The following is a 14,882-nucleotide window of genomic DNA, read 5'->3' as shown; positions in this document are numbered from 1 at the left end:
TTTATTGTACATGTGAATGTCAAGTCATTTTTGTCGATGTCTCTGTGACCACAACAAAACAGACACTGACAATCACAAAGAAAGATTTTTACGATCATCATCAGAATCATTTGTTCATGTGTATTCTAAAGTGCAAAAATATTTTCATTTTTATTTTTTGTCACATTAAGGATTCGTCCAGACCCACTGTAGTAATCACACACTTCTGCTCCACTACATTTCAAAGTGAAGTATTCCAAATATCAGTTTATAGAACATAAAGCCTTGCTATAAATGAAACCACTCAACATTAAATAAAACCTTATTTAAAGTTGAGTTGTGGTTGAGATAAGCTCCACCTTCAAATGGGGCCATTTTGCTATCTTTACTTTAGATACCTGAAGCAGACTTAGTTGATAAAGCTATCTTTTTTTTAAAGTATTTTTGGGCTTTTAGGCCTTTAACTGACAGGGAGGCTGTAGAGAGACAGTAAATAGGGAGACAGAGAGAGGGGGAAAGACATGCAGCAAAGTGCCACTGGTGGAATTGAACCAGGGCTGCTGCATTAAGGCCTAAAGCCTCTGCATATGGGGTGCCTACTCTACCCACTGAGCTAAATGATGCCCAGATGAAGCTGTCATGCATTTTGTTAAGGATCTAAATACATCTACCACCACCGGTACACTTCAAAAACCTTTAACAAAGCCACCACCGGCGACTAATCAGAGCAAAGAGCATCCCATAATAGTTGTACCATGACAAATCATTCAGAAAGGGACAACACCATTATGATTTAGGAGTAATTGATAATATACTCTGGATAAATCTGTTGTTTTTCAAAGATGACGTAGATGCTGGGGTTGCCTTCGTTGTCAACACAGCTGTCATAGAGGGATCTGCTTTTTCCTTTTGGTGGGGGCCGGACGTAGCTGCCACTTCCCCTGCAGTACTCCCCCACCAGGACCAGAGCAACAAACATGATCTTGTTCGTGCTTTTTTTGATGCTGGCGTATCTGTCGGAGTAGGATGCCTCTCTGGCAAAGTAGCTCCCTAAGAAATAAGGTGTTAGTGTTCATGCAGTTTGATGACTTCTCTTCTACTGCCACAGTTAAAGTGTGCTGCTTTTCCATTTCTGTGAGTTTCGTATGATACTGCTACTGTATAGTCATTGTATTATTGGATGGGCTGCTGAAGCGTCACTGTACCTTTGCCATAGGCTGTGCCATGGATACCACACATCCTCCAGTCAAAGTTTTGCTCACAGATGGCCTCGATCAGGGATTCGTCAGTCCCGTGGAACAAGTACAGCTGATTCACATCTGTCCCTCCGTTTCTCACCTTCATCTGGTCTTTCTGCCTAAATGTGCCACAAAAAACATTTGAATGAAACTATTTGTTTTAGGGAAACACATGGTTATTAGCTTTCATTCACAAGGCTTTGGTGTTGAGGTAGACAGGCAATCAGACACGCAGAAACTTTAGGAAATTACACTGCCTGACCAAGAATGAATGCAGTGGTGTGCCATTTATACACAAATGAGACAGGAGTTTTAGGCAAATGTTGTTTTGACAGAGCCAATTCCCAATTATTCCCTATTTGTTAGGTAGCTTATTTAACACAGAGCATTATGCATTTTCTTAGTATAAGTGAATTAGCTATCGTTGCAAAAACTGTTGAACTCTTTCTTTATGAAAAGAGTGATTTACCATTGAAAGACTTTCCACAGTGAGGGGTTCTGGATCCTCTGGATGCTGTTAATTTTACCCTGGGGCATAGTGCGCTTAAACAACATCTCAATCATATTGTAGTCCTTCACAGATTTGGAGAGAGGCACAAGCTGAAAGATAAAAATAAAATATCATTAATGAAAGATGTAAAAATTCACCCATTTATGAAGGAACAAAACATAGTAAACAAAAAAATATAAGGCACATGAATACATGTTATTAACACACCTTGTATCCAAAATCAGGTAGAGCATTCTTGTCCCAGTTCGGTGGGAAACTTTCAGCTGTGGAGGAGGAGGAGGAGCTGGTGCTGGGTGCTGATGCACTACAGAGAATAAAACTTCATGTAAGAGCTGTGTATATAGTGAGGTCACTTAAACTGAGATTTCCAAAGCAGGCGTTTTAGAAATGTGTAAAATCTGTTGGTAAATGCAAATGAAAATACCTTTCCACCTTCATCTTCACATCATTAGCTGACACAAAGCGAGGCCTCCTCCTGACCTCTCTCTTAGTTTTGTATTTTAAGTTCTCTTGATACATCTGGGGTGTTCCTGGTTTGCCTTTGAAGTGAAGGATATACTGATGGTTTCCAGCGCTGAAAGGAATCTCTGCATCTCTGTCTGCCAGGTACACATTCTCCAGAGTCTCAGAAGTGACAGAGGCTGGTGTGTCACCATCACCCTAACACAAAGAGCAGAGGACAGTCCAGAAAGGTTTAGATTTTTAATTTGTCTGGAATTAAATGTGGAAAAATTATTTGTGAGGAGTGAAGAGGAGAAATAGCAAATCTAAATCTACTAATCTACTACTTTTTAGGTTTGCAGGGCACAGTTCTTACACGTTTTACAAGTTTGTCTGACCTGTCCAAAGGCCTGCCATTTCCCAGTCTCATCCTTCCAGTGCCAAAGCCACTGTGTTGTAAGGATGAAGTGAGGGGGCTTTGAGACAGACGAAGCAGTGGACAGGCGACGAACTGGAGACCCTTCATATGTCATCGTCATGAAGTTTACTGCTTGTGTAACAGGGGGTGCAGAGCTGAAACAAGCAGTGTAAACACAGTAAAAAAGTAAAAAAAAGTATTTATTTATCTGCAATATATTTAGATTTATAAACTTTAATTCTATATATGCATATCTGTGGTGTGTATCTTCTTGCACGCACCTCTGAAGACCAAGGAAACGGAACAGTCCTGAGATGGGCAATGGTTGACTTGTGCTATTTGTGTCATGTTCTGGGTCACAGTAGGCCTTCTCAGTGTCCTCCATGTTTGGCAAATCCTTCCAGGTCTCACCATCACTGTCTAAAACCTGCCATCGGTAAGGCAGGTGCCAATGGACACGCACGCACTTCTCTGGGAAAAAGCACAAGGATACAAAGCACTCATTTAGGCACAGATAGAGTATTATGTCTTGAGGAGTTGCTGTACTGTAATTGTTACAGTTGTTATCAGTTCTACCAACAATATTGTTACCTTTGAAGCTGCAGTGTCTGCGGATGAAGAAGAGGCAGATTTCATTCCTGTCAGCATCAATCACAGGTTTAGCTGGACAAGCAGAGCTGGTGGGGGATCCGGGGTTCCTCTGGGAGGGCTGCTGGGGATCCTGGTGAGACGCCGGCTGCGGAGGGATTCTCACCTCTGGTAATGCTGAAAATGACACACATAGATACATATACATTTTTTTTATTTAAAGTCTCATTGGCTGACAAAAAACAGAGTCAATGAAATCAATTCTTTACCAGGAGCAGGAGTAGCCCTTAAACCCATGATGATGAATTTATTTTTGTAGATCTCGTGAAGGTTTTCTTTATTCTCCTGACTGAATCCACGGAGAGACTTCATTCCCTGCGCATCAATATTATGGGCTCTCTTACAGGAAGTGCCAAACTTACAGTCACCCTGGAAATAGTGCTGGCAAATGTGAAGCTTGGTACAGGAGGTCTCAAACCTGCATGAACCATGCAAACCACTGCCCTTGTTGTAATGTCCACATATCTGGAGGGGTGTATACAAGAAAATGACCATATCAGAACAATCTGTTATACTTCATTCAGAAATATACATTATTTTCTGCACCATAACAAGCAACAATACCTTACCTCAGGGAGCAGGTATGGATCATTTTGCAGCAGCAGCTGGAATAGCTGTTTTTCTGTCAAGTGTTGAAGACCATGCCTCTTCAAAAGCTCTCCGTTGTATGGAGAAGTCAGGTCATGGGAATTTTTACACCTCTGTCTAAAAATGACCAAATAAAATTACTTTCTCAGTGGGGGTTTAGAATTAACCCATTAGAACAAGGCGTGTCTTTACAAAAACAGTAGAGCTTCACAAACTTACACAAGGTCTACAAAATGCTGCTGGGGGACATTAATTTTCATGTGGCAGCACAGGTGCCTCTACAGTCAAGTGATTCAACTTTCAGTGCAGTACAATGTGTTGTATGTGAGTTACAGTGCAGCTCAATGCCCCCAAATGAGTGCTGTTTGTGTATAGTTATCAGGGTAGGGCCTCTCTAAAAAAAACATTTAGGTCTCTGTGGATGGTTGTATAGAGAGGATAGTGCTCAGATGGTTTTCAGATATCCCTGTTCTTATCTCTGCTTCCTGTTCTATTTTTTCCACATTCATTTAAAGTGTACACCATTAAATGCTCTGTATGCACGCTCTCTAATGTTGTACAGATTATTACAATTTTGTTAACCGCATTCCATTTAAGTGACTACATTCCTGTCTGGTGTCATACATGTTGACTCACTGGACACTAATACATGGAGGCCTTAAATATGAAAACAAGTTTGACCTGTGCTGCCCTCTTCTGGACTGATTTCATATGCATTTGATATAGTACTTAATTTTACTGGGAGAAAAAGAATGAAGAACTTGAATGTTCGTTTAATAAGTTTAATATTCACACACATACATAGGCTATACATTCTTCTCTCTACTATTTAGTTACATAACTGTTGACCTCCCTCCCTTGTGAGATTGATGGTTATGAGATTATGATTATGAGGATCCTTAAAGTAAAATTAAATTCAAATGTTTTAAAATACTTGAAGAAGTAAACAAAGGCACACCAGGCCTTACAGAAATGTGGTGAGAGTTCTGAGTTTTACCTGCAGACAACAAGTTATCAGTGTGGGTGTGTGGGCCTTTAAAGTTTAAAACGCCTATAAGTAGGCCAAGGGAGATAGGCTACTGTTATTGTTGGCCTCGGTTTGCCTAAGATACGGCTCCTAAACAAACCTAAAATATTTACCAAGGGTTTCGCCAACTTTAATTATCCAGTAGTCAATTAAGTCTACTAGAGACAAATTTAAAAAGCTTAGCCTGCAGTAGTGGGATCACTTGTACTACTTACCCGAAGGTGCAGTCTCCGCAGACATAATACCTGCACAGGTGCAAGGCATCGCACTGCTGACACTCCCCGGGTTTTCTCTGACAGATCCGCAGACTGGTTTTAGCCACCACCAGACTGTCAGGGCCGATTATCTGACCACCGGTCACCTTCTCTCTGCCGGTTCTTATGGCTATCCTGCCGTCGTCAAAGAGGACACTTCGCAGGACTGGTTCAGCAACAGTGAACCTCTTCGCGATAGTTTCATTTAAGCGCTGGAAATCCAAACATCCCTGGTGGTCGCACAGGGTCTTAATGATAAAGTCAGAAATGACTGAAGTCATGCTGAAATAGCTGTCACCGTCTTAGGGAAGTAGCCGTAGCTGCTGCTAAACAGTGACTAACCCAGCTGTTCGAGAGTTACGGAGAAATGAAACCGAAACTGGAAAAGTGAAGAGGGGGGGGGCGGGTATTGTAGCCTACGAGGGAGTACGGAGCACCTAATGACATTGGATAGAAAAAAAAAAGGATGGCCACCCATTATTATTATTATTATTGTTTAATCCAATGTCACCAGAGGGGCTCCGTAGAGGGATGGGCTGGGAACTTTCAGACGACAGGGGGGCAATTAGGCAGATGTGGTTCACCTGTGTGCGGAGGAGGAGCCTATCCTGTGTCAGCGGCTGGATGGAAAGAGGCGACAGAAAAAAAAGAGAGAAACGGGGAGAGCGGTCGGCTGAGCTGTGATTTTATCTTTGGATAAAAAAATACAATACTACAGGTCTACTGTCCCTAATACCACATCAACACAATTAAGCGTCTTTTATCATTTAAATAATAATAAAAAATAATTATGGATGTGTGTAGAAGAACCTGTACTGGACATTTATTTCTGTAGGCTGGGCTATGTCCATGCTTCTTTGGAAATGTAATACACTGCCCATAGCAACCTGTGCATGCCTTCAGTGTAGTTCAGCCACTGTTAGGGGGGAGGTCTGTGCACTCTTTCCAAATGGACTCAGGCTGCTTTATTCAGAAATGAAAATTTTCTTGCAGATTCACATCAGAGGCCAAACAACTGTCATCAGTTTTTATACCGGTACCTGCATTTGGGGCTGCCCTCCTTACTTCTTACCTGTTTTTGGGACCACAACATACCAGACACAACCAACCATTAACAAGCAAAAGACTGTTACCATAAAAAAAACAGTAGCATTTATTATGCATTCAACAGTGCAAAAATTTGACATGTTTTATTTATTTGTTTATTTTTTTGGCATATTGTACATTTGCCAGGACTCACTGAAGTAATCCCACAGATTCCCATTCATTCATTATTTCTATGATTTCATACTTACATTCCACTACCAGAGGGAAATGTGTCAGTTAAGAAAATGTAAAGCTTTGCAAGAGATCAAACCACCCAACAGTATGTAGTTCAGATTATCTCCACCTTAATGACTGGTCATTGTACTGCTTTTTGCTGACGTGACCTGAAATTATGCTTTTGCTAAAGTAGGGGTGGTTATCTTACATTTTATAAAGGATCATCATCTGAACAGTTATAGTACCAGACTGAACAAGCCTTTAACAACGGCACCAGTTGCTACTAATCAGAGGAAAGAACAGTTTTACCCTGACCGAAACCTTCACTGAAGGACAGCAGTATGACTTACAAGTAATCAATGACATACTCTGGATAAATCTGTTGTTTTTCAAAGATGACGTAGATGCTGGGGTTGATTTCGTTGTCAACACAGCTGTCATAGAGGGATCTGCTGCTTCCTTTTGGTGGGGGCCGGACGTAGTCCCTCCTTCCTTTGCAGTACTCCCCCACCAGGACCAACGCAACAAACATGATCTTGTTAAGGCTTTGTTTGATGCTGGCATATTTGCTTGAGTAGGATGCATCTCTGGCAAAGTAGCTCCCTAACAAATAAGGAAGTGCTAGTATTAACACAGTTTCAAGAAAGTGTGATGACTTCTGTACAGTTACTGTAAAGCTAGTTGGCCTGATGAGGTTGCATTACTGTACCTTTGCCGTAGGCTGTGCCATGGACGCCGCACATCCTCCAGTCAAAGTTTTGCTCACAGATGGCCTCGATCAGGGATTCGTCAGTCCCGTGGAACAAGTATGGTGTTTCCACATCTGTCCCTCCATTCCTCACCTTCATCTGGTCTTTCTGCCTGAATGTGCAACATATGCATTTGCTGATTAGTTTTTGTTCATGTGGCTCTAATGTCCGTCTGTCAAGTAATGTATAAAGGCACAGCGACCAGCCTAGTTTATCTTACTTTAGGATTATAATGATATGTTTGAATGGGAAACAAGCTTATTAGCTTTCATGCATACGACTTATGTCTGTAAGAGCAGTCTAAAGTTACAGTCAGCCGGTGATATCTTATTTTATCTTTGTTTGGCCGAAGCATAAAGACTGAAGGTAGGGTGAAACACCAAGTCTGTCTCTGGTCTTGAGGTAGACAGGAAACCATCAGAAGGAAGTAACTGTGCCATGCAAAGAATGCAGCCTCAGAGGTGCTGGTAGGCTGATTTAATTGTGTCTGGACAGAGCCAGTTCAGCTGCTCTCCCCTATTTGTGTGGTGGCTTTACATCCAACCAAGTGTTATCAGCTTTGCAAAAAAGGTAAAAAAGTTATCAACGCAAGCAATGTCAAATCTTTTCTTTAAAAAACAGGGATTTACCATTGAAAGACTTTCCACAGTGAGGGGTTCTGGATTCGCCGGATGCTCTTAATTTTACTCAGGGGCATAGTGTTCTTAAACAACTTCCTTATCATTTTATAGTCCCCCTCAGATTTGGAAAGATGCACAAGCTGAAAGTTAAGAGTAAAGTACAAATAAAAACATTCATTAATGGTAAATATAAGTATATATTTATTCTTTATGAAGGAACAAAACAGTAAGAGACGTGTACATAAGGTTTAGTAATGACTCTAAATAGGTGTGAATGTGAGTGCATAAGTTTGTTTGTCTCTCTCTGTCAATCCTGCGTTAGATTGGAAACCTGTCCAGGTGTACCCCCACAGTCCTCCACAGATAAATGCTATAGCTAATGGATGGATGGAATAATAAATGGTGTTAGGAGGATACCTTGTATCCAAAATCAGGTAGGGCACTCTTGTCCCAGTGGGATGGGAAACTTTCAGCAGTGGAAGTGCTGGAGCTGGGTGAAGATGCACTGCAGGAAAGACAATCATATTCAGAACTGTCCATGTAAAGGACCATGTAAAAAATCTTTCAATAAATGCAAATGAAAATACCTTTCCACCTTTGCCTTCACGTCGTGAGGAGACACAAAGCGAGGCCTCCTCCTGACCTCTCTCTTAGTTTTGTATTTTAAGTTCTCTTGATACATCTGGGGTGTTCCTGGTTTGCCTTTGAAGTGGAGAATATACTGATGTTTTCCAGCACTGAAAGGAATCTCTGCATCTCTGTCTGCCAGGTACACATTCTCCAGAGTCTCAGAAGTGACAGAGGCTGGTGTGTCACTATCACCCTAACACAAAGAGCAGAGGACAGTCCAGAAAGGTTTAGATATTTTCATTTACCAGGGATAAAATGTGGGAAAGATAATTAACCAAGGGTGAATAAAACAAGGCCCTGTTACTGGCCTATTAAAACTGACTTCATCTGATCATGACTGAACCAACTCATAGCTGTATTATTTGTAAGATTTTGTCTGACCTGTCCAAACTCCGTCCATTTCCCAGTCTCATCCTTCCAGTACCAAAGCCACTGTGTTGTAAGGATGAAGTGAGGGGGCTTTGAGACAGACGAGGCAGTGGACAGACGACGAACTGGAGACCCTTCATATGTCATCGTCATGAAGTTTACTGTCTGTGCAACAGCGGATGCAGAGCTGAGAGAAAACAGTGTAAATACAGTAAAAAATAGTTTCTCTGCAGTATACTTATAAACTTAAAGACTGTGTGCATCTCTGTGGCGTGTTTCTTCACTCATGCACCTTTGAAGACCAAGGCGACGGAACATCTCTGAGATGGGTTGATCTGTGTCATGTCCTGGGTCACAGTAGGCCTTCTCAACGTCTTCTATATTTTTCAAATCCTTCCAGGTCTTACCATCAGTGTCTAAAACCTGCCATCTGTAAGGTAGGGTCCAATGGACATGAACGCACCTCTCTGAAAAAACAAAACAATGATAGGAAGCACCAGTTTAGGCAGTTATATACCTAGACATTTTCTCAAATTTATCACAGATCCACACAGAGTACGTCTTGTCTTGTACTATAAATGTGTCTTATCAGGTCTTCCGACATTATAGTTACCGGTGAACCTGCAGTGTCGCCGAATGAAGTAGAGGCATATTTCCTTTTTGTCAGCATCACTTGTGGGTTTAGATGGACAGGCAGACCTGGTGGTGGGGCGTCCAGGATTGGTGAGGGAAGGCTGCAGGGAAGACTGGTGGGAATGTTGTTGGAAAGCTGAGGTGGAAGGCAGCTGAGTGGGATTTGCCATTTTTGGCAATACTGCAAATGACACACATATCAATGTTGGAAACCATTTATGTAGTATATCAGTAAGAAAATAAAATTACTAAAAATATACATATATTCTTTACCAGGAGCAGGAGCCGTCCTTAGATTCATGATGATCAATTTATTTCTGTAGATTCCAGGAAGGTTTTGAATGTTCTCCTGACTGAATCCACGGAAAACCTTCACTCCTTCTGCATGAATATTATGGGCTCTCTTACACGAAGAACCAAACTTACAGTCACCCTGGAAATAGTGCTGGCAGACATGAAGCTTGGTGCAGTCGACGCCAAACCTGCAGGAACCATGCAAACCATTGCCCTTGTTGTAATGTGGGCATATCTAGATGGGTGTATAGAGGAGGATGGCTGTATTACCAGAAAAATATATGTTCAAAAATGTGCATTTTTTTAATACTCCAATACGAGACAAAACCTACCTCAGGCAACAGATAGGGATCATTTTGCAGAAGCAGCTGGAACAGCTGTTTTTCCGTCAAATCCTGAAGACCATGTCTCATCAAAAGCTCTGCATTGTAGGAAGAGGCCAGACTGTGGGGATTTTTACACTTATATCTAAAAATGACAAAAATGCTTCATAAAGAACAATAACAACCACCATAGCAATAATAATAATAGTGATAGCCTATGTTGGAAAAAAGTATTCACATCCAAACTACAATCTACAATACAGGCTGGTTTTACTGGTTAAACCAAAGTCCTTCTAGGATTCATATTATAACGTCTCTGGTTAAACAATAATGGAAGTGGCAGGATGAGGTAAGCTGCTATTTTCCGGGAAACTGAAAGCTATTTCAAAGCTTTAATTTTCTAACAGCATAAAAGATGCATTGATGATGCCATGTAGGCTACTGGACACAGAAGCAGACATTACAGTAAATAAGGACACAAAAGGAACAAGAAAAGTAACAAAAGGAGATCTCTCTCTCTCTGTGTGTGTGAGTGTGTGTGTGTGTGTGTGTGTGTGTGTGTGTGTGTGTGTGTGTGTGTGTGTGTGTGTGTGTGTGTGTGTGTGTGTGTGTGTGTGTGTGTGTGTGTAGGCCTCTGTCACTCAAACGTTGCTTCTGCTGCTCTACAGTTATCATAAACAAGTTCAGCTTCCAGTTGTAATAAAAAGTAGCTTCTGCTTTTAAAGAAAAAATACAAATCCTCCAAGTTGCTTACCCAAAAGTGCAGTCTCCGCAGACATAATACCTGCACAGGTGTAAATCCTCACATTGCAGACAATCTCCGTTCTTTGTCTGACAGATCCGCAGACTGGTTTTAGCCACCACCAGACTGTCAGGACTGATTGTTTGACCCAGGGTCGGCTTCATTCTTCCTTCCTTGATGGCCAGTTTATCGTCGTCGAAGAGGGATCTCGACAGCTGCAACCCGGGGAACCTCAGTGCTACAATCTGTCTCAGGCGCTGGAAGTCCAAAGAACCGTGGTGGTCGCACAGGGTCTTGATGATGAATTCAGAGATCATCCTCTTGGAATAAACTTTTACTGCATCAGCGAAGTGTCATGTAGCGGATCTGCTAAACAATGCAGCAGGGGCTGAGCTAACTCGTCTGACAGAGAAATGAAACTGAAACTGAGAAGAGAGGGGAAATTTGTTTGAAGGCCTGCCCCTTTAACAATTACCCTCTCAACACAACACTCACTCAACTCAACACTCTAAAAAAAAAGTTTTATGGGTGTTGGCATGACAAACTAAACTGACAACTGAATAACCACACGGGTTATGTCAGCTCTTCTGTGGAAATGTGTTTTAAAATTCACATAGCCTGCCCTGGCCCCTGAATGCAACACTCTTCCATAGCAACCACTGCAGACTTTCAGTGTACATTAGCAACCATGGAGGACGAGCCGCTCTCGGTGATGATGGAGGAAGAAAGGGGGAAAGAGGTCACACAAAAAGAACAAAAACAGCTCCGCCACGAATGGACTGAAGAAGAACTAAGGTAATAATATAAATTCAAGAACGTCGTTTGGTTAAAAATGTTTTTTACCGTACAATTATCAACTTTATTTCAGCTACTTTGTACAGCGTGCTAACGTTGGCTAGTTAGGCTAGCCAAAAGCAGAAGGTTAGACATGAATATATTTAAATTAGGTCAGTATGACTGTTAAAATGGTTTAAACACACTTATAAAAACTGGTATTTAGAACATTTAGGTTTAACTGTTAGATTTGCAACTTCTGAAACCAAACTTGTAGCTGTGACACTTTTCCTTGACTGACTGACTGAAGTCGCTGTTATTCGCCTCCTCTCCAGAAGATCCACTGCAGCCCTGCTGGCAGAAAACGACATGTTTGAACGGTTCCTCAGCCGCCTGGATCCACAGGACCTGGTGCCCCAGGCCGGGGTAGAGGCCCCAGGAGCAGGAGCCTCCCAGCTGGAGGGTGGGGTATGTATCACCCAGTGATCAGAGCTATATACCGTAATCAAAACTGGCATTTATTGTTGTCCTACATTTCACAGTGGAAATCAACACAGTGAAGAAAGACACATCAAGCTCACAAATTAGGATGAAGAATTCAAAACACAAGAGAGATTAAAGTGAAGCAAATTCTGTAGCCAATAATGTGTCTTCTTACCCCAGTAAATTATTCCTACTTTATGGGCAGCAAAGATGTCCTCTTACCTGTTCAACTATAATTTTTGTAATGTGTAGGCTATTACTGTAATACACATTACAAAAATTAGGCTATAGTTGAACAGGTAAGAGGACATCTTTGCTGCCCATAAAGTAGGAATAATTTTGTTTTCAGACACATTCCTCTTTATTATTCCTATTGTAAAGGTTAATTGTGGTTTAATTTTCACAGTGATTTGTTTGGAAGAGATTGATCATTTAAGTTTTGAGAAGATAAACACTTTATCAAGAATAAATCACATTGTCACAATCATTTAATGAAAAGAGGTTAAAAAAAAGTATTCCAACTTATGGGCAGCCGTGTGTATTGGTTTTGACAGGCAAAAGTCCCAATGTTAGTTTTGTAATAATAATAACAAAATGTATTTATTTTCTTCATGATGGTAATTCTTGAGAATTACACTGTTCCACTGACAAACACTTTCTGCACTGCACTCTCAGGGCCGTGGGCGGAGGCGGAGGTCTCGGTCCTGCATATCAGATGGAATCCAGCAGCTGACCTTGGAACAGAAACTTTATGTGGCACGGAGGGAGGTGGCAGAGACACAACAAGACCATGGGAAGCTCATACAGAGATATAAAAGAATCCAGGACAACTACAAGGTTAGCTCCTATCACACAAACAAATACAAACTTACAGTGATTTCCACTCACTCATCCTGCTTGTCCCTCCAGGCCACAATGAAAGAGGCAGAATTGCATCTAGCAGAGATCAGAAAGGCCAAGAAAGAGTTTGAACGCAGACTACTCAAACCTATGAACGACAACAGATTGGACATGAAGGAGCCAGAGAAGGTGCTCCATTACATCAAAGACAAGTTCAAGGTAGACATTTGGTTTGGTCCAAATAAGTATTTGCACAAAAAAGTATTTAAATAGATTCTCAACCATAACAGGATCTTTGATTCAGAAAAGCTATTATTTTTTAGGGCTATGCAAATAAATAACTAAAATTAATAAATGCATGTGTATTATAGTTCAGATATTTGGTGCTTTATTCAGTTTTTTTTTTAGTTTTTTTACAACAACCACATTGTATTTAACTTTTCTTTCATGGGAGGAGGAAGAGATATGGGGTATGCAGTTTTTTTCAAACTTATTTTATGTCCTTTTATCTGCCCTGTTCACACACACACACACAAAAACACAGGTCACGCAGTTGGAGAAGTTAAATCTGAAGATCCAGGCACTGAGGGTCGAGGAGAGGAAGCTCCAGCAGCAACTTCAACAGAGAAAAGAGATGGGAAAAGCCGAGTATGAGGTAGAGAATGAAAGTGACAGGATGAACAGAGATGCAAAGAGATCAGAAAGTTGAATGTGTTGTCTGTGAGTTACACTATTTTTGCAAGAGAGCAGTGAATCAGAGTCTTTAATCTGCTTTTTATAACAAGGTCAGTTAGTTGTGTACTTTATTCTGCCTGAGAAATGTAACAATGCACAGTGCTGTGTCTTGTGTTTAGGAAATTTTCCAGGAGTACAATGAGCCAAGAATTGACAAAAATCTGGATGAATATCAAGTCGACTGTTTGAAAGTACAACGTGCCCTCGGTTCACACAAGGTGACTTTTTTTATAACGTTGCTTGACAGAAGTTTCTTGTCTAATTTAGTGTATCATTATTAAAAACACACCCCATGTTTGCAGTAAAGGTGAACTCCCTTTGTGTATATGTAAACAGGAGAAGCTGCAGAGTGTCACACGGGAGTCTACAGAGTTGAGCAACGACATCGCCAGCAGGAAGCAGATGCTGGCAAAAATTGAGGAGGAGATCCAGCACGCTGAAGAGGTTTGTTCTTAGTCCAAAAAATAGTTTATGTTATCAGTCTCACCATGCAAATCAAATGGCAATGTAAGTAGCATAAAATGAAGGAATACATAATACTTTAATTTCTCCGTTTCATTTCTCTTTAAACCATATTTACTATATCTCTTGTCCTTTAAACTAATTCCCTTTATGTGCTCCATCCCTCCATTATCAGGAGTGTTTGAAGGCAGAGGCCCTCAACCAACGCCTGCGCCGCCAGATGTCAGATTATCAGACCCCTGATATAACTGAATACATGCATGTAAAAGATAAATATAAAAAACTGCAACAGAGCATTCACACCTGGGAGAGGAAAGTTGGGATTGCCGAGGTAAACCGATTTTTTCAGAAGTGTATTTTCTTCTTTACTACTCTTATCAAACCACAGCATGTTTCGGTCCAGCTGTGAGGGAAGAATGTTCTGTGACAACATCCAAAACAAAGAAATCTTTCTTCTCTGTTTCCACCAGATGGCCTTGAAGACCCACACCAAAGCTTGGAGCAAACAGAGAGTCACTCTTACTCCCGCAAACAGCGCTGTGGCTGGAGGGAGGTCTGAGGAACGCGAAGTCCCTGTTAAGCTCCCGTACATAGCAGAACACAACGCTTAGACAGGAGGCATACATTATTCTTTAAAGAATGAATGAAGGGTGGATGGAGACTGTGCTACAGTTAGAAACGCATTTTCACAATATTAGCTATTCAACATCTGATTATGTGTCATAATTGAATACCCTCCCGTAATCATTGTTGAGAAATGTAGAAATAAAACAATGCACCCACTGTCAGTTTGAAGGTGTCCTATACTTTTTCAGTCATATGTATTAATAGAAAGATTTTTACCATGCATAATAATAAGGA

At 41.1% G+C, this 14,882-nt stretch overlaps 3 protein-coding genes across 3 annotated transcripts; 1 reads left to right on the top strand and 2 right to left on the bottom strand.

The window, feature by feature from the left end:
* On the bottom strand, positions 1 to 5,466 carry LOC310986858 (protein mono-ADP-ribosyltransferase PARP12-like). The gene is made up of 11 exons (XM_083972961.1): positions 5,066 to 5,466; positions 3,805 to 3,940; positions 3,445 to 3,700; positions 3,179 to 3,352; positions 2,869 to 3,058; positions 2,568 to 2,742; positions 2,153 to 2,388; positions 1,936 to 2,032; positions 1,687 to 1,817; positions 1,185 to 1,336; positions 1 to 1,029 (listed from the first exon to the last, which is right to left on the bottom strand). The coding sequence occupies exons 1-11, from the start codon at positions 5,383 to 5,385 to the stop codon at positions 773 to 775; spliced, it is 2,124 nt and encodes a 707-aa protein (XP_083829087.1). The 5' UTR covers positions 5,386 to 5,466; the 3' UTR covers positions 1 to 772.
* A 903-nt stretch (positions 5,467 to 6,369) lies between these two features.
* On the bottom strand, positions 6,370 to 11,114 carry LOC310987145 (protein mono-ADP-ribosyltransferase PARP12-like). The gene is made up of 11 exons (XM_083973325.1): positions 10,740 to 11,114; positions 9,995 to 10,130; positions 9,642 to 9,897; positions 9,349 to 9,549; positions 9,028 to 9,202; positions 8,748 to 8,922; positions 8,324 to 8,559; positions 8,154 to 8,241; positions 7,746 to 7,876; positions 7,077 to 7,228; positions 6,370 to 6,970 (listed from the first exon to the last, which is right to left on the bottom strand). Exons 1-11 carry the CDS (start codon positions 11,042 to 11,044, stop codon positions 6,714 to 6,716), a joined length of 2,112 nt encoding a protein of 703 aa, XP_083829451.1. The 5' UTR covers positions 11,045 to 11,114; the 3' UTR covers positions 6,370 to 6,713.
* Positions 11,115 to 11,415: 301 nt separating this feature from the next.
* On the top strand, positions 11,416 to 14,632 carry LOC310987354 (cilia- and flagella-associated protein 263-like; the record flags this gene model as incomplete). Its single annotated transcript, XM_083973550.1, has 9 exons — positions 11,416 to 11,522; positions 11,837 to 11,969; positions 12,660 to 12,821; positions 12,894 to 13,043; positions 13,369 to 13,479; positions 13,679 to 13,777; positions 13,896 to 14,003; positions 14,197 to 14,352; positions 14,492 to 14,632. The coding sequence occupies 9 exons, from the start codon at positions 11,416 to 11,418 to the stop codon at positions 14,630 to 14,632; spliced, it is 1,167 nt and encodes a 388-aa protein (XP_083829676.1).
* Positions 14,633 to 14,882: the final 250 nt, after the last annotated feature.

This window comes from Trachurus trachurus (genome assembly GCF_905171665.1).
Source record: "Trachurus trachurus genome assembly, chromosome: 6".
In the NCBI taxonomy this organism is placed as follows: Eukaryota; Metazoa; Chordata; class Actinopteri; order Carangiformes; family Carangidae; genus Trachurus; species Trachurus trachurus.
The sequence above is the reverse complement of the archived record's forward strand: the minus strand, read 5'-3'. Positions and strand labels throughout refer to the sequence as shown.